Here is a 23,824-nt window from a genome sequence, read left to right as displayed (position 1 = left end):
GCAGGCTGGTACACTTAAACTTTTAAGTTAATTTCTGAACACTTGAAAGCTAGGAAGTTAAATCCCAGATTAGCTGCACAGTCAGGGTCTGCAGGCTCTGTGCAAGGAAGATGCAATAACAGTTCTTCCTTTCCCTATACTTTCCATTCCTGGAGAAAAGATTCTAATAAGCCCCAAATTCATTGCAAACCTTCAGCATTTCCCACACACTCACATACCTATGAACTTGGAAGAAACATGATAGTACGTTCTACTGTTTAGAACCAGTTTCATGGGTCATCTGCTGCCACCTTGGAAAGCACCACTGACACCACAGGCAGTTCAGCTAACAGAACCCACCAGTGGTCTATGCAAAAGCTTTGTACAGATGGGGTAAGATCTGTTATAAAAATCGATTTATGCTTGTGTAGCTTCTCATTGTAGACACAGCTATCCTGTTACAGAAGCAGCAGACAAATACAGAATTTGCTTCTCAATCAATAGAAACATGAACAGTAGGAAATAATCTCTTTGAAGTAAATGAACCCTACTGCTAAGAAAATCCTAACGCATAGCATTCAGGAAGCACTAGTGACCAACTGCAACATGCTYTCAACTCATTAAATGCTGTTAAAACATTTAAGACTTTCTCTAAAAYAAAAGCAGGCTGCATACGCACTTTCTGTGGGTAGACAATCTCTTCTCGAAGAAAGGTATTTTCACCAGCATTTTTGTCAAAGAGACCCCAATCCATCTTCAGATCCCAAATAAGGGTATAGCAGGAGCTGATGAAATAGAAGATAATCCACAGGTAGAAGAACACTTGGGTATCACTGTGTTTYTTAGCTGGAAAAGAGAAAAACAGCATACTTCTGTTCAGCTTAAAGCAGGTTGCTTCTTAAAAYGGCTAAAAATTGGCTGACTTGATTGGTGGAAGTCAATGCTCCTTTTATCCAAGTTCCTGGAAAATGGCTAGCTGATCTGAAAAACTGAAAGCCTTATCAGGAATCATCTTTAGATTGTAATTTAAATTCCATTTTTAAACTCTGTTCAATRTTCCGCACTTGGAATTGAAATTTGCTTCAACATCTTTCCTGTCTTGAAACTTGTGGTAGACCTGTCATTCTAACTCTGAACAGCAGGTGGAAGCTGGGGGCCATATTTCACAAAGGACACAGGCTGGTACAAAGGAAAAAMGCAATGAGGCAATGCTCAGTTTATAGGGTTTCTTAAAGGATATTTGAGTTTGTATCCACATAAACAACTGTAAATCAGTGCATTAAAGGCCTGAAAGAGGATGGACAACACAGAAACTTTCATTAGCCATTTCAGAGGTGGTGATGGTAAGGGAGAAAAAGCAAAAGAAGGCTATACGTTAACATCTGCGTATATATACTGAAGAAGGCTCAGTAAGGAGTTTTAAACTCCCATTCAGAGCACTTATTTTTTTAAAAGCAGGTCTACAGGATCAARTCTGCTCATTAGTGGATATGTTTCTGTAACTACAAGTAGGTTCTCAGTTCCACCTAAAAAGGTTACACTACTCCCTTAATTTGGCTAAATTTCCTTACATCAGCCACCTGGGAAAAAACAATCAGCTCTGCTATTCTGTTTTGTTTTTTTTTAATTAGTAACTATATCTGGCTCACAAAGTTCATAAAAATAAAACATGTTATAATGCTTTGTGAGGCTGAGACATTTTGCATTTCACTGCTATCAGGTATCTTTCCTTCTCTTTGTGCAGCAATTGAAATTGCTCATTCACTGATTCTTTGTAACAAAGCCAATAAAAATGTTTCTCGTACAAAAGATGACACACTAACATAAGTGACAGAAGAGTTTTCCATATATGTGGCTTTAAAACAACAGAATCCTTCAAGCTGATCACAGAGGGAGTAACAGTGCAATTTGTTCTTTCCTTCCCTTTCAGTTTTTAACAATTACAGTATAAATGTAATGTGGCAATCTGATAAAATTAATGGAGGTGAAAATGAGAGGCATGGTGTGAGAGTAAATTCTTCCCATTATGCCTCTCAGGCTTCCTGGATATGATGTGCAGGATATAGGTCAAATACAYACACTCATTCTCTTTTCAAAACACACCCCCTAAAGCAAACCTATTAAAATCATTTATGCAGCAAAACCTATCTGCAGTGAAGCTTCAAATTAACAGAGGAAAAGGACAAGAGATTTTCTTTAGCTTTCAGGTTCAACTAGCTTTCCTGCTTTTGTGCAAGGTTAGAAGTATTTGAGTAGTGTCCCTCATCTTCCTGCAATTAAGCTTTAGCAAGGGACAGGTCTAACCATCTAACCTCATCACTCAACACCGTCACTTCAGACGGCACCATGACGTCACCTTGAAGCACGCACAAAAGTCCTTCAGAACACAGGCTTCRATGCCCAGGTATGTTAATGCTGCTGCTATAAACCACCTTACCTACCTTTTTCAAAGTGCAATTGCCCACAAAACAGGACACAGGTGAGGTTTTTGAAGCTTAGCAACCAGGGCTCTGCTGTAAGATTTCATTTTGTCCCAGCCATTTCTCCAAAGTCTCCCCTGCATTACTTCATGAGGGAGAAAAGGTTGATGCTGACGCTCAGTGACTTAGAGTCACTAAGCCCATGCTTTCCAACATTATTTTTAGCTCATTAGACCTCCATGTTTGCCAACTAGAGGATCCTAAAGGACAATTCAGAGAGATAATTAAGGAATTAAGTGCTTTAAAAGCATCTAAATGCTCCAGACTACCCTCTGAGGTCACGTTCTTCATATAGGTAGCTTAGGCTTTTAAGTTAGGTCATGTTGGATTTTATTTTTCTAAGGACWGTACTCAAGCAGATGGAGTCCTACTCCACCTCTTCAGGGAGCAGAAATGGGGATGGCAGTGCAGACAGTATCATCCAGTGCCATGCACTTGGCCACGTCCATGGCCTGAGCCAGGCGCTGCAGTGGTTCGACAGGGGGCTCCTTTGGAGTCCTTCACTCGAGGAAGGGGGCAGTCTGGCCCCACGGGTTCATCTCTCAAGCTATGTAAGGGGCAGCCAGTGAAACTGGAGCTGATAAAACTGCACCCTACACTGGCAATTACATAGCAAAGTGATTTTAAATGTTAATGCTGCTTAAAGCTACATTACCTTAAAGGTTATTGTGTGCAATTACTGAAAGGAGGAGTATGAGGAAGAGAAAGACCCAAGTATGGACTCTTGCTGCATTAGCAATCACCTCCAAAGGATGTGCTTGTTCCCAGTCTGTTATCCTGGCTTCTGCTCCCTCTCCCTCACCCTGTCTTCACAACAGTTTCTTCGTTGGCACCTAGGATCACGCTGCCTGCCCCTTGCTCCTGCTTCCTTTCTCACCCATGAGCTGTATAATGCCTTCGGCTCCTGAAAAACTCCATCACAAAACCAATTCACTCCCTGGTAAAATGCTCTARTCAGAACAAGACTATTGTCTTCAGCTTTGGCATTTGAGTCCCTTCTTTAATCACTTGCCCTCTTTTTCTTCCTGCCTGCAATTCTGCTCGATACCTTTCTTCCTTCTGCCTCATTGGTATTCAGCTGGTGTACAGAAATATGTTACTGCTCTAGGCAAGCAATTATATCTCARTCTCCACTGGCTGGTCCTAGTGGCCCTCTTCAGTGCTGCTCAGGAGGCTGGAAAATCAAGGCATTGATATTCTGCCCAGAGGTTCCATCTACTACTCATCTGCCAGTTTTTCCAGGAATAATACATTGCTGTGTATGTTTATGATGATGTCAGGGTCTGTTTAAACAGGAACTGTTTCACCCTATGGTCCTTCTTTGTTTAACAATGTGCTAGAAACCACCAAAAACATGATCAGAGAGGGATGGACACAGGAATAGAGAAGTGCATTGGACACCTGGTAGAACTTAGCCTTCCACAGAGGAAAAAGAGCCAGTCTTTAATGTCCCATGGACCTCACTAATCCTTTTGCAACGTAATTACCAGTCCACCCAGTAAGAGGTACAGGAAGAACCTTTGGATTCAATGTTGGAAAGGGCACCACCATGCAACAACTTCTCAAGCTACACAGTTGTTCAAAACAGCAGGCACAAGAGTGAAAACACTGTCAGCACAAAATCTCTACATCTGAAGTTGCAGCTGCAGCTTCACTCCCCCACTACCAACGGGTAGATTTAAATGCATGTTCATATTAGCATGTCTGCAACTTGGAGGTGTTCAGTCATGTCAGAGGCTTTTCAAGTTCCTAGTGCTCYGCTGCAGTGTGTGCTGTCTCTGCTTGCTGCAAAGACTATGGACAGCAGCATACCACAGGGACTATGTTTGCAACCTTCACCACAGAGTTTCCATTAGCATCCTCAGTTTTCCCAGTAGATACTTTGCACAAATACACCTACAAATTGCCCCAGAAGGTCAACTAGATAAATAATGGAAGGCTTCAACCTTTGAACTGAAGCAGTGAATGGCCACAGACCAGAAAAACAGCCAAAGGTACTTCTAGCAGCTGAATTTACTGTCTGCAAAAACTGCTGATAGACAAATATCTTTGATTCCAAAAACAGCCACAGGGGACACAATATCTCACAGAGAATAATACCTTGCTGAAATTAYAGGCCCTTCTAAAACACAGGCAAGAAAAAGGTCGCTTTCCATCAAAGATAGACAGCAAATGCTATACTGGATGCAGTTAATATTGACTTTACCTCCAAAGAATACTATCTGTTTACCCTGCTGAATTATTCCGGGGAATGTAAACACTATATAGTATTCAACACAGGAAAAATCAATGTTATGTATTATTGAAGATGTGGATAAGAGCACAATGGCCCTTGATAAGCACTCCTAGTGTGTCAGCCTCTGCAGCTGGCTGTGGTTTTTGCTGATGGGGAGAGCTGTGATAAAAGCTGTAAGAAGTCTGAGGTTATCAGAAAACACAGCAAGGTAAGCCCTGCTACATGATACAAGACTGACTGAGCTGGAGCGGTTCTGCCTCCAGCAGGAATTAAAACCCTCTTCGTCAAGGGATACCAAATTCGGTCTCTTTTGATGATGAGCCTTTCGATCACAGTTTTAAGCAGAACCAAAACAAAAAGATAGGTACTTACAGCAGACTAGCTAAGAGATAGTGGAAAACAGAGTACACTTTCTGCTGCCCAGTTAGCCTGTGAATGATGTCTTCCCATTAACTCTATCCCATAATGCAACGGAAGGAGCGTGACAGCCAGAAGTGACATATCTACATAAGAACTGCCATCAGAATGGCATTCTCAAAGCACTTTTGTCTAACGCTATGGCTTGAAATGCAGTATTACAGATCCCTCAGTAATTAGATGCATTAATGAAGAAACAGCAGTAGTGTTTCCTTTCCTGTCCAACTAGCAGGCATCCCCATTTTATACTGATCATTGGTAAAGACATAACATGACAGTGGACTTAATGCAGTTAAAAAGCCAAATAACGTAGAGGAGCACACGAAGGACTTGCCACTGTTCACTGACAGGCTTTGTCAAATAGCAGCCGCTTCCATACGAACAACATTCCTGTTGGATTCTGCAAACCTCTGCTATAGCCTCAAGGCACAATTTAAAGCAAAGTAGCAAGATATAGCAGAGCGAGGAACTGTCAGGAGACAATCTCTCATTTYCTCTTCTGTTTAGATTCTACACTTGTAAAACGGGCAGATCCCCGAATTCTGTTTTGACTGAAAAATACTGTACAGGCTTGCATTGCTTTGTAGGACAAGATAACTACATTTAATTTCAAGACGTCACAGCAGTCTTGTAGCTTATGTCTCACAATCAGGAGAAATGTAATTTAATTGCAGACCGGAGGACTTATATCAGTAATGACAGATTTGATCTGATTCTTCTTCTGGTGCCTTGCCTAGCGTTTTTAAGAAGTGTTATCTGGGTTATCTATAACTGCTACCATGAGAAGGATGGGCTTTCTTATCTGCCCACTTGCCAGCAGTCTCACTAGTAAGGATGTTTGGATTCACAACCAGAAATAGTGTGGTAATCGAGGCCTTCACTGGGCAATTAGACATTGTGATACAATATCATCTGGTACTTCTAAGTGCTTTGAGATCCCCCAATAGATTCCCACAAAATAGAAAAGCAACAGAAAATATCCAAATAAAATAAACATACATTGGATTACTGCATCTCCTAGACGTGCTGCGGCACCAGAGAACTCCAAGTCTGCATGCCTTTGAAAGGAAAACTGCTTATTTGTGATGCAGTTGGTTGCTTTTCTTAAAATTCTCCATTAAAAAAAAAAGAGAGAGAGAGACAAAAAACAGACTTCTCCCTCTTAAGTGCCCGTGAAATGAGATATCAGTAGGCCATCCTTTCTACTTACACCTTAATCATTAGTGTTCTCGCTTCTCCAGTCACCATTAACTCCAGACTGTATTAAGGGATATAAACAGCACTGTTGGTCCACTTTTGAGATTCCAGCTATTCAAATTCGTTTCTCCTATAGCAGCAAGCTTCAGAAGCAAAAGCACGAATCACTCGGCTGGCAGGGTGCCGAGGTCACCTCTCCCACGCCGCGAGGCTGCCGGCACTGGGAAGTATCCCGCTTGACATTTGCAGGCCTACAAAACAGGGGGAAAGCTCCCTGCGGGATTGCACGCCTCATCTGTGCTGACATTCAGGGTGCAGTGGCCGTTCCCAAAAATCCCTCTGCCTGGGAAGGCCTCCCACGTCCCCCGCGGAGTGCGCGCCAGCCCTCTCCCCTTCCTGCTCGTTCGTCGCCGGCAGCTGGCGAGCAGGCTCCCGCCGGGCGCCAGCGAAGCCCTGCCAGGGTGCTGCGCACCCTTCCCGGCTCATCCCCAAAGCAACAGCTTCGGGAGCGGCATCACGGCCATCGGACGAGCTAGCGAGGCAGGCTTGCTTCCGGCGCCAGCGTCGGAGCCGGCGCGCRGGCGGAGGCCAGCAGGGAGATGTTTGCCCGTGGCAATGCCTCAACTTCTTCACTAATGACGCCGCCACTGCGCTGGCGGAAGGGATCAGAAGGACTGGCTAACGAACAGCACTCATTACTGACGGCCTCCTGGGCACGGGGTGACAGCGTTTCGGGGAAAATTCATCCCAGCTCACAGGAATGTGACAGACATTGCACATTTTGGCTCCAAATTACCGTCCTGATGGAGTTGCGAGTATGCTAGGCTACTGCAAGCCACATGAAAACAGCAAGTATTAAGAAAAAAAGACAGTTAATCCCATCCCAAAGTTTGTTTTTTTTACTTCAAGAGGTGAGCCGAAGCTCTCTAAAAGGCCCTTGTAACACCTAAATCAAACGATCTGTCTCGCTGCAGTGCTGACAGCTCTTCCAGTGCTGAGAGAGGGAGATGGGAGACCCTGTACCAATACACAAGGAGTAAACTAGGGAACAGGATCTCTCAAATGCTACTAATATCACTCTTTTATGAAAAAWAATAATAATAATAAAGGGGGTTTTTGTTGTTTTTTTTTTTAAAAAAAGAACCGTACTTGAACTCCAGATGTCCATTTATTTTGCCTTGCCAATTCTCCCTGCTCACTAGATATGAAACTACTTTTCTCATTTAAGGTGTTATTAGCTACTGCATCAATGTCTGATTTCGCTAAAAATCATTTTATACAGCTCTCCCAGTTCTCACATCACCTTGTTCTTGTCTCCCGCTGTAACTGCTTAGGATCACAGCAAATTATTGTTCCACCTACCAGCAAATTCACTCTACAGGGGTTGCATCCAGCCATTCCCAGCATGTTAGCAACAAGGGATAAATGACATAACCCACCCAAGTCAGCCCAGTATACTCAACAGTACTTTATCTGGCAGAGAAGAGCGCAGCTAGGAGGCAGTCAGATGTTCTCCTGCAGATCTCAATACAATAGCTGGATGTCACCATCCTCTCCCCCTTCCTGCCACCCGTTATCATCCTCCACCTGGAAGCCACCATCCCTCTCCAGCGGAGCTGCTCTGTGACGGTCCGTGGGAGAACCCGCGGAGCCAGTTTCGGCAGCGAGGGGAAGCACACCGACAGAAGCGGCACTCTTTAGAGACGCACTATTTAGTTAACTGCTGTATTTTTAATTACTGCCAATTTCCTGCACTGTTTAATGAGAAAGTGTGTGGCAGCACTACCGCCTTAGACAGACCTAGGGCTCTCCACTGGGTTTCCAAGCCGGTGACAGCCAGTATTCAGCGCATCAGGAAAGGGCACGGGAGTGGTACGGAAGGAGAGACACTTGCTCATATCTCCAAGCCATGTAGATTAACTCTGGTAGAACTCAGAAGTTAAACAGCTGGACACCACCCAGACCACAATGATTTCATTGAATAAGGTGCATAAATGAAAATGAAAATTTAGCATAAACCACTACGTCTTTCATCCTTTCCTTCAGTTAAAGGATAAAAGCCCATATAGACAATTTTAACCTAGTACTTGTGCTTAAGCTAAGTAACATGTTCCTGAAAAAATCAAGGGAGACACAGAAGTGCTCATATTGAAGCAGCAGATCACATGAAACACAAAAACAGCAGAAGACTACCAATGACTCAAGAAGCTTAGTTATTCAAGCACAGAAACCAGATCTATATTCTATGTGAGCCAGACATATTTCAGATGACACCATGGGAGCAAAAAGGCATGAAGGTAAGACAGAAATAACAGCAGAAAAATAAGCAAAAGGCATCTCATTTTGCAGAGAACAAAGTTACAGCACGAATCACGCACAACACTTAAGAAACGACCAGCACTCTCAAAGAAGTACAGCAAACCTTTTTCCCGACTGCATACCTCTAGTTGCACTGTTTCTCAATGTGTTACAATAAGAGCTGAATACCTAAGGTTAAATATAACCATTGAATCGTACAAAGACTGAAACGTATCCAAGGGATGAACCAAACCCAGGTTGGCTCTTCTAGCCCTGCCGGCATATCCCGTTAATGTCAATGCACTTTATACAAGAGGGAATTCCTGTGGAATGGTGCTCTAAACAGGACTGCAGCACAAACAGCTATACAGCAACACTGTCGATGCATTTGCCAAGAAAACTGCATCTGCTTCTGGTAGAGTAAAAACACCCCAATAAAATAATCAGGTGTCAAATTCTGCTCTTCTGGTAAATTTTCTACTGCGGACTAGGACTTAATCATTTGTTTCCTCAGTACCACTTAAGTTGTCCGTAAATAAGCCAATGCGACATGCAGGTGGCAGCCCTAGGCAAGAGTACTCAGCACCCTCGGGGAAGCTAATGACAGCGCTAAACTACTCAGCGCAAAGCAAGAGTAGGAAAGACCTGGGGGCACACGCTTGCGCTAAGACGTGCTGCGAGCAGGCAGGGGCCCGCGGCGCGCCCTCCCGTTGCTAGGTAGCTCCGAGTCATAGATATGCCTCATTTGCCTCTGTAAACATATCCTGTAGGACTACATTTACAGAACACAGCCTTTGCTTCCCGTTCCTTTGGGCGATATAAAAATGCTTAAAATTCTTCCTCTGGGATCTTAGCAACAGTCGCCCTTTGGATACTGCTGTCTTCCCCCAAATGCGGTTGTGTTTCTGTGCTAGTGGTGTAGCATACAGCTTGAGTTAGCGCTTGTCCACGCAACCGTGGTCTGCTGGACTCTTATTTTATGCGGCAGCTACTCCCACTTAAGCTTCGCTAATTCAAGAGACGATGGCTTGGAGTTAACTCTAAAACAAATGCAGTTCCAGGACACCGAGAGCGCCTGTTCGGAGGAGAAAACCTAACAGACTTTGATATTTTAAGGGTCTAACATCAAAACTGCAATAAGCACAGAGAAAACTGCATTTTTGCATCTAAATCAAAAGGAAGACAAGTAGGGCAATGGCCTCCCTAAGAGAAGCAGCAACCAGAATTATGCACTGCCCAAGCAATAGGAATTATTAAACAGTGATACACTGGGGAAATGGAGATACTAGTCAAGAGCCTGCAGTATAATGTAGTACCTAGGGGAATCCTTAACTACAGCACATTTCGAAGAGGGTAGTACTGTATATGAATCGAAACAGCATATTTGCATTATACATAATAAGGTGACATTTGCACATTTATTTAGTGCAAGTTGTTTTCCAAGAAGTACATGAAAATATAGCACAAGCATGCTGTAAGTGCACTCTGTACAAATTAACAGCTTTCAACACCGACAAACCCTCCCAATCACATAGTCCATCTTCACACAGTTGGCAGACACAGGCTCAAACCTAAAAAGCCACTACAAACTATTCAACGTACTAAATCAGTGGGGAAAGACAACCCTCTTCCAAGGGCTGCGATGTCCCCCAGAACTCACGAGTTGAGAGCAGGCCCTGGTGAACATTACCTGACCTCCCAAGAAAAGGCCACAAATTACCCTTTTGTCCTGGCAGCTGAAAGCTGTCATTCCAGAGTTGTAACTCACAGACTTGCATGCAGAGGAATGAAAGACTGATTAAATAAAATGCTAGTTACCAGTTTGTTACTTACTGCAATTTGGAACAGGTCTAAGTAGCAAGGATCTCCACCAGTTTAACACTCATTTTCGGCAGGGCTTTCATTCTTAGTGGCAAACAACTAGTCCCCAGCAGAAGTTTTGGACATATCCCAGGTCAGTGTTTGTCTCTGCTACGCTTACCCAGACATGGAGAAAGTGTGGGGAAGCAGTGCATCTACTTCCAGCACTAACATCATAACAACTTGATAATAGACCATCTTATTCCAAATCCAAAAAGAGCTGGAAGTCTATGCAAAGCACATAAATAATGTTGGAGTTCTAACAGATATGGCATATTACAAAATGTATTCATGCCAGGATGGGAAGAGGCTTGCAGAGCTGTCAAGACATGGCGAGGTCTTTAGGAAGCCCTCTGAAAATCTCTACAAATCTGCATACAGTGACATTTACAGTATCTGTACAAATGCACAATTTATGAAGGCCACAAAGCTTCCAATTATTATTTTTTTTAATGATACCAACAACTATGTGCTATTGACTCCCACTGACAAAGCTGGACAGATAAAAGCTGGGACTCAAGTTTCTCAGCAATTGGAGCAAGCCCTGTGGCTGGTTCATAAACACCTCATTACAACCCACACAGTGCCAGATCTGAAGAGCAGGCAACAGTTATGTACAGCAGCAATGAGAACAAGAGTCGGCAATACTGGCACAGATGCAGACTTCAAGGGGACTAGGAAGAGGTCAAATTCTTAATCAGGACATTTTGACAAATGCTCATCTCCATCTTCATCTCAAACCTATCTGCAACCTTTCCACAACAGGCTGTTTCAGAATGCCCTCAAGGGAGTGAGAAACCTTAATCAACCTCCTAAAAGCAGGCACTGTACATAAAAATCATATAAGCACTGACTATAACCAAGCAATCTGCATTTGTCTCATCTTGCAGTTTAGCAGCTGTGACTAACTGGACTGCAGGGCTGGAGCCAAAGAGCTGCAGAACGTCACTGAACAAACAACTGAAAATGGGAACAAGTTCTACGGATACAACAGCAGGAGACAGGTGCGCAGAAGGGGCAGGCCCTGGGCTGTGACCACATCTGCCACCGCCTGTTCCCCCACCAAGTTTGTGTGTGTATCTGGATGCAGAGCACCTGACTTCCAGCCTTCAGGCAGCTTGCACCACTGCGCTTATGTGCTATTTATGTGCTATTAAAATGCAACGCTTGACAAACATCATCTGTATGACTTCAGGCCCAGCTACTTCAAAACTGCCACTTCTTGGCCACAGGAAGGTTTCTAATAATCCTCAAAAAAAAAGTACATTAACTAGATGCATGCCTTGGACACTACACCCTGCCTTGCCACAATCATATTTCAGGATAAGTAATTGCTTGCGAGCATGTGCAGCTGCTAATTCCTGGAGATATAGAAGGCACATATTTTCAACGAAAAGAATACTGCTTTTAGGACTTCAGAACAATAAAAGGCAGGGCGACTGCCTGAAGTGCAGAAACTAAAAGCTTTTTCCTTCAGAACAAGAGCAGAATCAAGTAATTGTCGTTTCCAGGGAGATGGGGAATTTGAGGGATCAGAGCTCAATCTGCAGTTAAATGGGTTGGAAACAACTCCCTACCAGCTGCAGAAAAAACATGGATAAAAATACATAGGAAAATCCAGAGAGGGCTGTTTCCCAGCACTGTGCGCATCTCCCTCTGTTCAGAAATGATGGACCACCTTTATTCAGATGATCCAGAGTAGCTTTTCACAAATGCCAAGGGAGAAGTATTTCCTACATTCTCCCTTTCCTTACACATCTCCCACTCTAGCGCCATTCACAGCAAAAACCTGACAGGAATTTCAGTTCTCCCCTTTTGAGAAGGAAACCTGAAAATTCTTCCTGACATTCCCGAAGTGCAGTTATAAGCACACTGCGTAAGCCAAAAATATCTAAAGGAAAATCTTGAAATACTTCTCACAAGCTAGGCAGGCCTTTGGTTTTCCACTAAAATGTTTCACAGATACCAGTAGACAAAAGTTCATGTTTGAATGGGAAACCAAGTTTTGAGCTTCTCTCCTGTGTAAGAAGCAAGCCCCATGACTTAGCCTGAGAAGTTCTATTAAAAAGAGAAACCGGTGAGATACACTGGCTTCATTGAAGTTGCATGTGGACAGATGTGCACAAATGAATGCAGCCCACTCACCACACAGTCTCATCAGTTCCAACAGAAAACTGACTCAAAGCTGAAGTATAATGATTTAAAAACAAAGAACAAACACTGCTTTCTCATATTGCTCTCACTCTTTCTAACTTGGTAAGAAGATGACTGACGTGATCCATCAGCAGTCCCATTCTTTCAGACAGTGCCCTAAAAAACAAGTCTGGGGAGCGTGGTCTGACAGGGAAGGGATTTTCCAGAATAACCAATACCTTTGTGAGTGCTGTAGAGGGCTGCAAACGTCACCATGAAGAAGGTGGTGGAATATTTTCCAGCATTAACCAGATGAGGAAAGGCCCGTTTGGTATCGCGGTAACGACGCAGGCACTGGATGAATCGCAACCAAGCGGGGATGCACTGGACAACTGCTCTCACTCCGTAGGAGTAGCTGTTACAAATCTGATTATCTGGAAGAAAAAGAAGTTTCAGGCGACACGGAGGCAGTAAGTTTAAGAATGTCTATCGTCTTCCTTTCAGTATGAGCAATCTCATCATTTTACTTAAGAGTGCAATTCCCAGCATCTTGTACTCACACACATACATGTGGTATGCACACATGCACTCACAGCAGCGAGAAGCTCATCACCAGGCGACTCGGTGAAGGGGAAGTATTCTGAACCCCTCTACTCCACCCCTTTACTCCTAGGTATGTAGGTGGCATGACATCAATAACACATCCAGACAGATCATCATCTAACTCTTTCACTGTTGCCAGTGCAATTAACACACAAGAAGATTAGAAATRATCTATTTTTAATTTGCTTTGTGCTTTTGGCAGTACTGTGAATAATCAAATTAAGGATGGAATTACAAAAGGCCCTCTATACTGAAGCTTTGTGCATAAATGGGAAAGCATTCCCAAACTCCACAGGAGAGCTCAAAAAGGGAACTTTGTCTAAGATGTCCTTGACCTGATTTTAATTTTTCTTGCATATTGTAATGAAAAAAAGAAAAAAAAAAACAGATTTCAGAATGCTCTTTTAAGAAAGAGAGGACATAGCCCTGACTTGAACAACTGGGGTCATGGGAAACTAGACAAACACAACATTACGTCACAGACACATGACACTGGAAAGCCCCTATTTTATTAGGAAGTGACCAGGAAAATCCAGACTTCGCCTGGAAGCCCCAAACATGCCATGTTCTTACTGTGTCTTGTTCAGCACGCCTCATATAAACAACCCACTGATAAACAAACACTTGTTTGTCATTCAGCCTCGTGGAGACAGATTCATAAGCCAATATATACTCCAGGGCACCGCGTTATCCTTCCAATGTTTGGACTGGAAGAGGACAAGCAGTAATTCACCCAGTTGCTGCATAACATTTTTTTAAATAAATAAATGTTCAGCTAATTCCAACACTGGCTCTAAGAGAAGATAGAGATCAGACAGATTGGAGGAACAAAGTGATTGATGCCGAGAGAGTTTGCTTCAATAGGCAAGCATCATAAACCCATCGGACAACACGATTTGCCAGCAGGCGCTGCCCAGAATGGAAAGAACACTGCCTGATGCAGTGAGAGACAGCACTATTTTGCCACTGGGAAGACCCGAGTCAAAATTCACATGCCATCTCTGGCTTTTCTAGCCAGAAGCAGAGAGGCAGAGCACACACAACCCTTGTGCCTCAGCATCAGCTCTAATCGAGTAAGGGGTAGCACTAACAAGCTCTGAGGAAGCTCCTCCATCCCCTCTTGCTTAAGGGCACTGTGACAGACCCTGTAAGAAGCAGATTACAGCACGGATAAAATCGTGGTAAACAAGCTCAGGCAACTCCTTTTATCATTTCCATGCTAAGCAACAATAACAGGCTAAAAGCAAATACATGGTTAGACTACTATGAAATAAAACAGTGATGCCAGGAAAATTGTTTTCTCCTTCCAACCAAGGAGTGCTGTGGCTAAATTCCTTGATGAATATTCAAGTCATGCCAAATGACTGGATTAGGAAATGAGCACTGATGTGAAATTCTACTTCTCCGGATGGAAGTAAGAAAAGGGAGAATATCTCTAATGCTATGTTTACAAGAAATGTTAATTATTTTAGTTTCCTATATAATTGGTAGGCCTTTTCAAAAGGGACAGATGCCTATGAGACTGTCTTGCTCAGTGTTTTCTAGGTCATTTTAACAGCACTCATATGGATTGTCAGCATCACTCTACCTGTGTTTGCCAGAAGTCCAGCGTTGTTCTCCCACTGAAGCTCGAAGCTGTAGAAACAGATCATGTACTCCAGATCCATGAGGATCACAGCCAGGCTGTTGAGCTGATCAGCCAGCCAGAAATCCGCGAAGCCCACCTTGTGGAAGGGAGCTGTGAACACCCGAAACTGCCGGGGGAAAAGGAAGAGTTACGTGACACGCTAGCAAAGACGTTAACCGCAGTGGCAGATTGCGGCATTGAACAACTACAGAAATAACAGAAACACCTGAAGATTTGTTGCTGACCTTTTGCTTCTACTGCCAAAAGATAACTGTCTCCCCACTTTAGGTGCAAATAAAATTCCCTCTTTCAGACATCCAATTCTTCTCCTTGCACCAACTAGTCTCCCTTTCTTTGCTGGCTGAAAAGCCCGAACTCTTCCAACGACACCCTTGCCCAGAAACTCGCAGTCTCCACATCAGGCTTCTTTCTACCCAGCTCCGCTTCGCCGGCTGCCCCTCACGCTGCTCAGCACTTTCTTTCAGGCATGTGTGTCATACCTATTGACATCTTCCACACTTACCTTGTGCCTCACATTAACGTCACTTAGATTACAGGCGCACAGCTTGACCATTAATCTGTTCATGGCTCACTTTACTTGACATCTCAGTTGTTCTTTGGTACAAGAAGTCGTAAGAGTGAATACCATTACTGATGGATCCCCCGAACCCTCTAGCATAGAAAGCATTAAAGAGCAAAGGAAATCCTATTAACTGCCAGTTAGACTCCCTCTCAATCCCAGCCCACTTTCCCTTTCAGGCTTAACAGCAGTTATGCTACTTTCAAGCCAGACACTTTTCATGGTCCATTACCTTTGATTACAACTCTCTCTACCCAGATAGTTATAGTTACTAACGGCCAATTTCTCAAAGAGACAGCACCAGCATCATCCTGTAGTTCAGAGATTTATGAACCTTCACGTTAATGAAAGTGCAGGCCAGCATTGATCTTTTATGCTGCTCTTCTTATTAACCTAAAAGGCACACAGTTACAGAAACCGGGGAAAGGACTGCCACGTTCCCATCCAGCTTACAATGCCAGTTTAAGGCTCTGGTCCTCGATTCCAAAATCAAACAGGGGATCCAGACATAGTGACATTAAACAGCAGACATGGATCCTGAAACAGAGAGCACTGTGCTCCTGTAGGACAACACCTATTACAAAAACTCAAACAGTACCACGTACAAACATTAGGAACATCTGTTCTTAGTCAAAGTGTTCCAGTTATGGAACAGCTTCTGGAGAGATCAGAGAAGCCACAACAAAGCCTTCCTTTCCAAAAAGCTCCTTCCTCCATCTAGTCAACACTCCCTGATACTATCTTCTATCCATTTAATTCTAGACATATTTCTAAAACAAAAATCAACCGAAATATAAACAAATTGCAAATACACAGCTTTACAGATAGATCTTCCTGAAAAAAGAGGAAGTCATTAATGAAATCCATCTTGTTATTTACTTTACAGAGACACACTTGGACACTGTCAGCAGATGACAGCATAGAAGTTTAAGAGTAGAAACTTTCCACCTAAAGGTTACAGTAGACAAGGAGTCAGCAGATACCAGTGCCTTAGCTGGGTTACGTACATATCGCAGTAAACTATCCTCAGGAAACTGAGCTGCCACCTGCACCCCCCTAACCCCACGAGTCACACTGTGGTTTCCGACTCTGCGCTGCTGCGCGCGGCCTCAGACACGTTCTGCTCGCCAGCTCCTCTGAGCTGCATCCACCGGGATGGAAGCTGGGCCTGGCACACTACGTAAGCCACAGGAGACYGGCATTTGCAGAGTCTTAATGCCACGGTGTGTTAACGTGCATCCCATTCAGAGGGGCATGAAAAAGCACAAAATGCACATTGGATACCCAGCTGGTTTGCCTGAACTCCACAAATGCTTATTTGGTTGGCAAAAGAAAAAAAACACAAAGAGAGGCAAAAAAGAAGGGGTAACCACACTGCAAGTTGTGACAAGAGGGTGCTGGCAGCGGAGGGCATCGTCCACTGGCAGGTACCACAAGCTAATCTATCTTCCAGGCTGAGAAGCGTCTGCAATATTCTTCAGTAAAGACAGGCTGCAAGAATGAAGTCATAAAATACCAAGAGCTAGAGTTGAATTTAAGTTTCAAGTAATTGGCTGCGATTACATTTAAACAGTTCCACGATCCACGTACAGACTTTCAGGTGCTGATTACTGCACTTTTACTAAGCGCTGGGACAGCAGATATTTGAGCCAGAGCTAAACACTTCCTAGATTTTCACCTCACACATGGATACATTCCCTGCACTTGTTTCACCATTTCAGCACCCTGCAGAAGGTATTGGTATGTACATGCTAGTTCATTCTTCACACCACGATCTGATTCCTTTGGCTGGCCATGCCCACCAGCTACACATTCAGGATGGTTCTCATTTGGCAGCAAAGGTGCAGAGTATGCTCAGCTCAGTTCATTTGTCAATAGAGAGGCATATGTAGGCAGGATGCCATACAGGCAAGAAAGGTGGGAATTAAACACCAGATGAAATAATTATTCTTCCTATGAGTGAAAGAGTTGAGAGCTAACCTGTAATCTCTCAGGGATTATTAAAACAGATTCCACCTATGACAACCAGAAAGCAGTTGCTGATGAACAAAAGTGGATGCAGTAGGCCTCGTAGCTCCATCAGGAAACACTACAGAACACTAAAGTATACTCCCAAACTGGTTTTAGGAAAATTGAAGTGCCAACACTCAGCTACACCTGGTATGCCAGGCTTCATTTTGGCCAGCATGTAAGCTTAGGAAAATAAACATAGCAAGCATGGAAGGGAAAACGCTCACCAAAAGCAAAATTTGTGTGAGCAGTATGGTTTTAAGTAGTGGACTCTTTAAAMCTCTTTCACCCAGGTAACTGCTGGTGACTGCGATAAGAAATAAAATATACCCAGCCAGCCAATTACGCATAATAAAAATTAGAAAAGCCTAACAGCTACTCTTCATGTTGTTCATTTGGCCTCCTTCTGCCCCGCCCCCACTCCCACATAACACACAGTCAAAAGCACTGTGTCATTTTCCACCATTAAGGTGATCCTGCATTTTGATGAAGCTTTTCTCCCCAGGAGACCTTGGGAGGAATTGGCCTCTGCATGTCTGAAGATAGGTCCATATCGCAGACTGCAGCGTAGCCTGAAGACAGCTGAGATAGAGCAGGTACTGGAAACTGCCTAGCCGTGGCTACAAAGAGCTCCGCGAAGACCGAGAACCTTAGCCTGTTAAGACATTAAGGAAAATGAGCACAGATAGTGCTCACACTATTAGACCGTTTCCAGTACTTCCCCTAACACCAAGGGACAGTGATAACACTAACGAGGCTAGGGACTAAAGGTAAGTCTAGGAGAGATGGCTCAATGCTGAAAGGGAAAAAGGACTGGAAAACTAAATAGTAGTAACACAGCAAATCAAACAACAGAGGTAAGTGCACAGAGGTTAAATAGCTGTGCGTATACCTGCACACACACGCTTGAAGTATGATTCTATTCTTCATCTTTGTAATGTTCCAGATAAAGTTAATTGTTTTAATTGGTATTAAATTATGATGCCATGAATAATGTCAGCCAGCCAAGCACTCTCCCCACCCCCCAAATGCCCTCAGAGCAGCTCCAGCAAGAATAAGGTATCACGGGAACCAATTTGATTAAAGCTAATTTAAAAGTGCACGCAGGGTGGGGATGAAAGTGTGAAACAGTCATTTTGGAAGAAACTGATGAGCCATCCAAAGAGTCTGAAAGCTATTCTTTGGAGTTCCCACCTACAACTGGAACACTGAACTAGCATGCATATTTACATTCACTTTATCAGATTTCTCTTACCACAGAAATGGGAGCTGGGGCTAAATAAATGTTTCTGCTTAAGACCAAAAAGGATTTGCAGAAAAAACTATAAGCATAATTTTATAAGTAGTAACCTTTGCAAGGGTTCCCTCTCCATGAGTGAACCCTCTCAATGTTGGCACTCTCCCAGTTTAGGCTGGGCAACACCAAAGCAGCTTTCCTTAGAGCACTGTAACTCTAACCAAACTGTTTTAATACGTTAAGGGACAAACAAGCAAAGATATATTAATGTTTCTATATATGCAAAAGTATGCATACAGCTGTACACATGAAGATTAACAAGTAACTGCCTGCAATCTGAAGATAATGACAGACTGGTACAGACAAGCAGAAGTTGCTTTTGTAACCCCATAATCAACAGACATTTGCAGTCCATATCTTATCATGTCTAATCTATGAATACATGTGTACAATGGTATGGCATCCTCTAGTCTGAAAATTAGTGAGTCTTGTATACTCAAACTGTTACAGCCCAGTTACATCTGTTTTTCTTTCTCTCTCTCTCTCTCACTTTTTTTTTTTCTTGTTTTTTCCAGATCAGGTTTGAGACTTACCAATAGTTTGAGCAGCCAAAAACGGGACTTGTAGTATAAGGTTTTGGTAGGGTTGATGAGAAAAAGCAACATGAAGCCGTACAGGATGAGTGGATTCACCTGCATAGGGATGTAGGTGAATTTACCATATATACATGCCAGCAGGCTCAGGCACCACAAAACCCCAAGGAATCCAGCAATCTACAGAAAGACAGAAGAAACAGAGTTAGATACCTTGCGACTAAACAACTCCAAATCTTACAATGAATTCTCATTATAACAAAAGGGAGAGCAGTATTCAATCCTGTAATCAAATCAGACTTCAGTAACATCCTCCTCTGGATGCGGTAATTGAGTTACAATTCCTTGCCAGGAAATGGTACAGGATTTATCCTCCTGATACTCACAGCTCAACCACTCCTGCAGTCCATTCTGCTTACCTCAAAGAGATGTTGATGGGACAAGTTGCTGCGGGGATTGAGTTCAAAGATGAGGACATGATTCACTCCAGCCTGTCTCCAGCCGTACGTGTTGATGCCCAGGAGAAAGAGGAATTCTATCAGGAGAAAGCCACCTCGATAGATTCTCACCAGTGGCCACACATTTGGTCCATCTATAAAAACCACACCTGACCAAAAACAAACAAACAAACAAAAAAAACCACCTTTACGATAGCACAAGCCATGTCACAAATCTAACTGCACTTCTTTATGCTGGTTCTCAGACACTCAGCTATACCCCTGAAAACTGAGTACACTTGTAACTCACCTGCATATTCGAGCAATTGGAAGACAGTTTACCTAATCTATCAGAGGCTTGGCTTGCTACAATTTTGAGGTTGTCACTTGACCTCAGGTCAACCAAGAGAAACAGTATCTTAGTCACTCTTAAAAGTGGCTTAAGCTAGATAGGCAAGGCTATGGAAAAGGGGTGAGTCATCTTGCCTCCTAGTCTTTTTTTTTTTAATCCTGTTATATCAGATACTTCAAATTTCTTTTAACCTAAATTTACTGGTGCTACAGAGCTCCTTAAAATGATTTGGGAGTATTCGGCGGAAATTTCTGTCTCTAGCTTGTGTAGTCAGATCATTAGCAGCATCATAGGTCCCTTGGCTCACACTACAGGCATAAGGGATAGTACCAGCAGAAATATGACTGCATTCACTTAAAATTCTGGTTTAACAGAGAAGAAATCTCAGCAGATGGAGATACAAGTATCTCAGCTCCCCCCAAAAACCAAGAAGTATAATTTACAGCATTTAAAACAATGCTAAGATGCGCCTAATCACTAAATTCAATACAACTGTAATGTTGGACATATTCGTAACCAGCAATGTAATTTCCAGCCGCACCCAGACAGAAAATCCAACACAAGGCAGCAATACTGGAAAGTCTGTTGCTTCCTTTGTTCAGTCTTCAAGGTTTTGGAAAGAGATTCACTTCAAACAACGAGCAGCCTTAGAAAGCAGCAGCTTTGTCTAGCATGAGGCACTTTGCAAAATACCGTCCTCCTGATTGCCTGATACGGGTTTTATTAGTAAAGGACAAATAAAATTGTTTTAGTCATCAATTTCGGTTTCACTGAGCATTTCTCACCCACGTCTTTCCAAAGGGAGAAAGAAACAAGCAATTTAACAGAATTGATAATGAGAATTTATTCTCACACACCCTCCTGCCTAAACTACAGCCCAACTTTTTCTGAACTTTCCTTCAGAGAAAAAATATCCATAAAAAGTTTCATGTGTTCAGCATTTGTACTTTATACCATATGAAACTATGGAGGAAAATAATGAAAGGAGCAATGACTCAAGAACTGTTGAGATAAATTTATAGCCTCAAGCAAATATTGCATTTAGGCAAAATAGAGTCAAGTTTTGGATAGACATGAGAGATTCCCTGACGAAGGGGAAAGAAGTGTCTCCTCAGAATGGAACTGAAAAAGCATGCATTTCACATTTTAATCTGAAATGCCTACAGACAAAGCCACAGAAGTTGCTTCCAAATAGGACAGAGAAGCCCCAAAAAATATTGAATCAGAAAAGTGTAAAAATTACAAGATAGCGAGTATAACAGATATGCTCTAGTATTCAAGTCAGAACACCTAGACAAAGGTTTTTCCTATGTGAACATCGTTTAATATGGCAATATATAGCATATACCTTCCATAGCTAATGCCCTCTCATCTTATTTCTGTACCCTCTGGGTGATACAGAACCATGATTCCCGTATCAAGCAACAGCTGATTCTGGAGAAAAAAAACATATACTGAACAACATCTGATGGGTTGAGCTACTGAAATATAAACACTAAGAGCATTTCTCTATATTCTCTCTTCTGAATGATAAAGTACCTACCTAGATTAGCTATCACAGTATAAAGGCTATATTTGATTCCTTTTTCACTCGTGTTTCCCAATATAGTGGTTTTCTTCACTATAGCTGAAGAGTCTGACTGAAGAAGCTCAAGAACCCAAAAGCTGGAGGAAGGCTGTACGCCCAGTGAAGGTGTACAGTAAACAGTAGAAAAATTGGGAAAAGGGTTCTGCTTTATACTACACGCCACCTCAAACCTATAAGTCTTTTTAATGTTGTAATTCTGGCCTTTGGTTAGCACGCTTCCCCTCCTGAGAAGCTGTGCTGCTACCAGGCAAGACCACCACTCCAATACAACCCAGCATCCAATTCGGAGATCCGTACTCAAGGCCTGAGGCAAAAAGATTTTCCATTAATATATTGTTTCCACTTAAATCCAACACTGTAAATCAAGTCATTTCCTCGAGTCAGCAGGTACATGATATTTGATTAACTTATCCCTCCAGTAAGCGACCCCAAAAGGCTCCAGCAGACAAGAGCTCCACTCTAAACAAGGTGTTCGGAGAGGAAGATTTCCCTGGTGACGAGCCCAACAACATCACCATCTGATTCTCTTCTACACAGACTCTCACGTTGCCTCAAATGTGTTTTAATAGCTCTCTGTACACTCATTTCATAACATTTGAACATGATTACTCACGTAATTAAGGCCAAGTGTTTTCTTCTCCTGACCAAGAATACCCCATGATTTTGAGTGCCTGATGACAAAATCGGGAACAACACTTCCCCTGTTCATTCATTAACGTCACGGAGCGATAATACATTCAGAAATGGGAACGCCATTGTGCAGACATGTTCTGCTGGCTCAAAGCTAGTTCTGTTACCATGCTCGCTTCCCAGATGAGAGACAGAGCACTGTCTAACCAGCCTTGAGATTTTGCATGACGTCTTACAGAGTTTTGATTAATCAATCTTACCCCTACTTCCATGAACTTTCAACCTCAGTTACACATTAAATTTGACTCACAGTAAAGCTGACGTAGAAACTAGTGAGGCCTCAAAAGAAATGTTCTTCAGGGCAACACTCTCCTGGGGTCTACTTGTAGAAGTTGCAGCCTTTCATGGACCCCAAGTTACTGTGAACTCATCTCTATAAATGGTGCTGTTCTGTTTTTGAAGTCGGGGAATACAGATGTGTTTTGCCAATGGAAGTTACATTTTAATGCTGTATTACAAATTCTACATGTACAGCACTAAAATCCTATCTGCACCAATCAAATCATAAAAACAATTTGACATAGAGGTATAGAGGTTAGCAGAGTAATACCCAATTAAAAACAAAAACTTTAGAGTATAGTTCTTACCCAATATTTGAATAACTTACAGATAAAAGAGTACGTCTCCTGAGATAAACATACCTATTATTCACACCAGTTTAATAATATGTGCTTTAGAGGCATAATCATGTTTATGAATTCATTCTCACAGCTGTGTCACTTTTTCATTCTTAATGCTGAGAGATAAAACAAACACAGCCAGCTTCTATCATATCTGCATCTCATACAGAGATCAAACATGTAAGTTACAGAAAAAAAGAAGAAATAACGAATAAAGAACAACCTATTCACATTAAATAGACCTTTCAGGCAGAGGGTCAACTTTCTGCCTCTACCACAGAAAGACTAGAAGGGAACTTCTTTCAAACAGGTTCTAAAACAGAGAAATTCTCTCCCATGGGATGACTGGATCCAGTTACAGAAATACCCGATTCAAAATTCTTTTAAACCAAACACAGGCTTTCCCTAATGCAAGAAGTTATATGCCGATCTCTTAGCCTTTTCCTTTGCGCTGTTTAAGCAAATTACACCACTCTACTGAAATCACACACACAATTAGTAAAGCTGCTTGCGACATTCTGGATCTAGAGTACTAATGTGATATTTACACAAATGGGAGTTTCCAGTAACTCAGAAGGTGCAAACCAGAGTAAAACCAAAGCTTAAGATAGGCAATAATTTACTGTAGTTTTTAAATGATCTTGCCACAAGTCTGCCAACAAGACAAACCCAATTAACTCAGTTAATAGGCATCAAGCCTTCATGCCCTAGAAATTGCTACATGAAAACTTCCTGAATGCCATAGCGCTCACACAGCTACGCGACTGCTCTCATTCTTTGTACAGAGTCAGAAACATGCGAAATTTAAGTTCTATGAGCACCTCTCTCAACAGAGGTAGGGTTGTGTGCCCACAGAAAGAAAACAGAAGTTCATCTTGGATGTTATA

At 42.6% G+C, this 23,824-nt stretch overlaps 1 protein-coding gene across 1 annotated transcript in view; it reads right to left on the bottom strand.

Annotated features, from left to right (window-relative positions):
• Positions 1–23,824, bottom strand: part of XPR1 (xenotropic and polytropic retrovirus receptor 1) — a 119,089-nt gene that overhangs the window by 9,534 nt on the left and 85,731 nt on the right. The window contains exons 8-12 of the mRNA XM_026084681.1: positions 19,670–19,857; positions 19,251–19,430; positions 14,792–14,957; positions 12,840–13,034; positions 659–825 (exon numbers count right to left, since the gene is read on the bottom strand). Coding sequence (XP_025940466.1) covers positions 659–825; positions 12,840–13,034; positions 14,792–14,957; positions 19,251–19,430; positions 19,670–19,857 — 896 coding nt within the window. The remainder of the gene's footprint in view (positions 1–658; positions 826–12,839; positions 13,035–14,791; positions 14,958–19,250; positions 19,431–19,669; positions 19,858–23,824) is intronic.

The sequence above is a fragment of the Apteryx rowi genome, unplaced genomic scaffold (assembly GCF_003343035.1).
Source record: "Apteryx rowi isolate R43461 unplaced genomic scaffold, aptRow1 scaffold_65, whole genome shotgun sequence".
NCBI classification, from domain to species: domain Eukaryota; kingdom Metazoa; phylum Chordata; class Aves; order Apterygiformes; family Apterygidae; genus Apteryx; species Apteryx rowi.
Note: the sequence above shows the minus strand (reverse complement) of the source record. Positions and strands in the feature narration are given on the sequence as shown.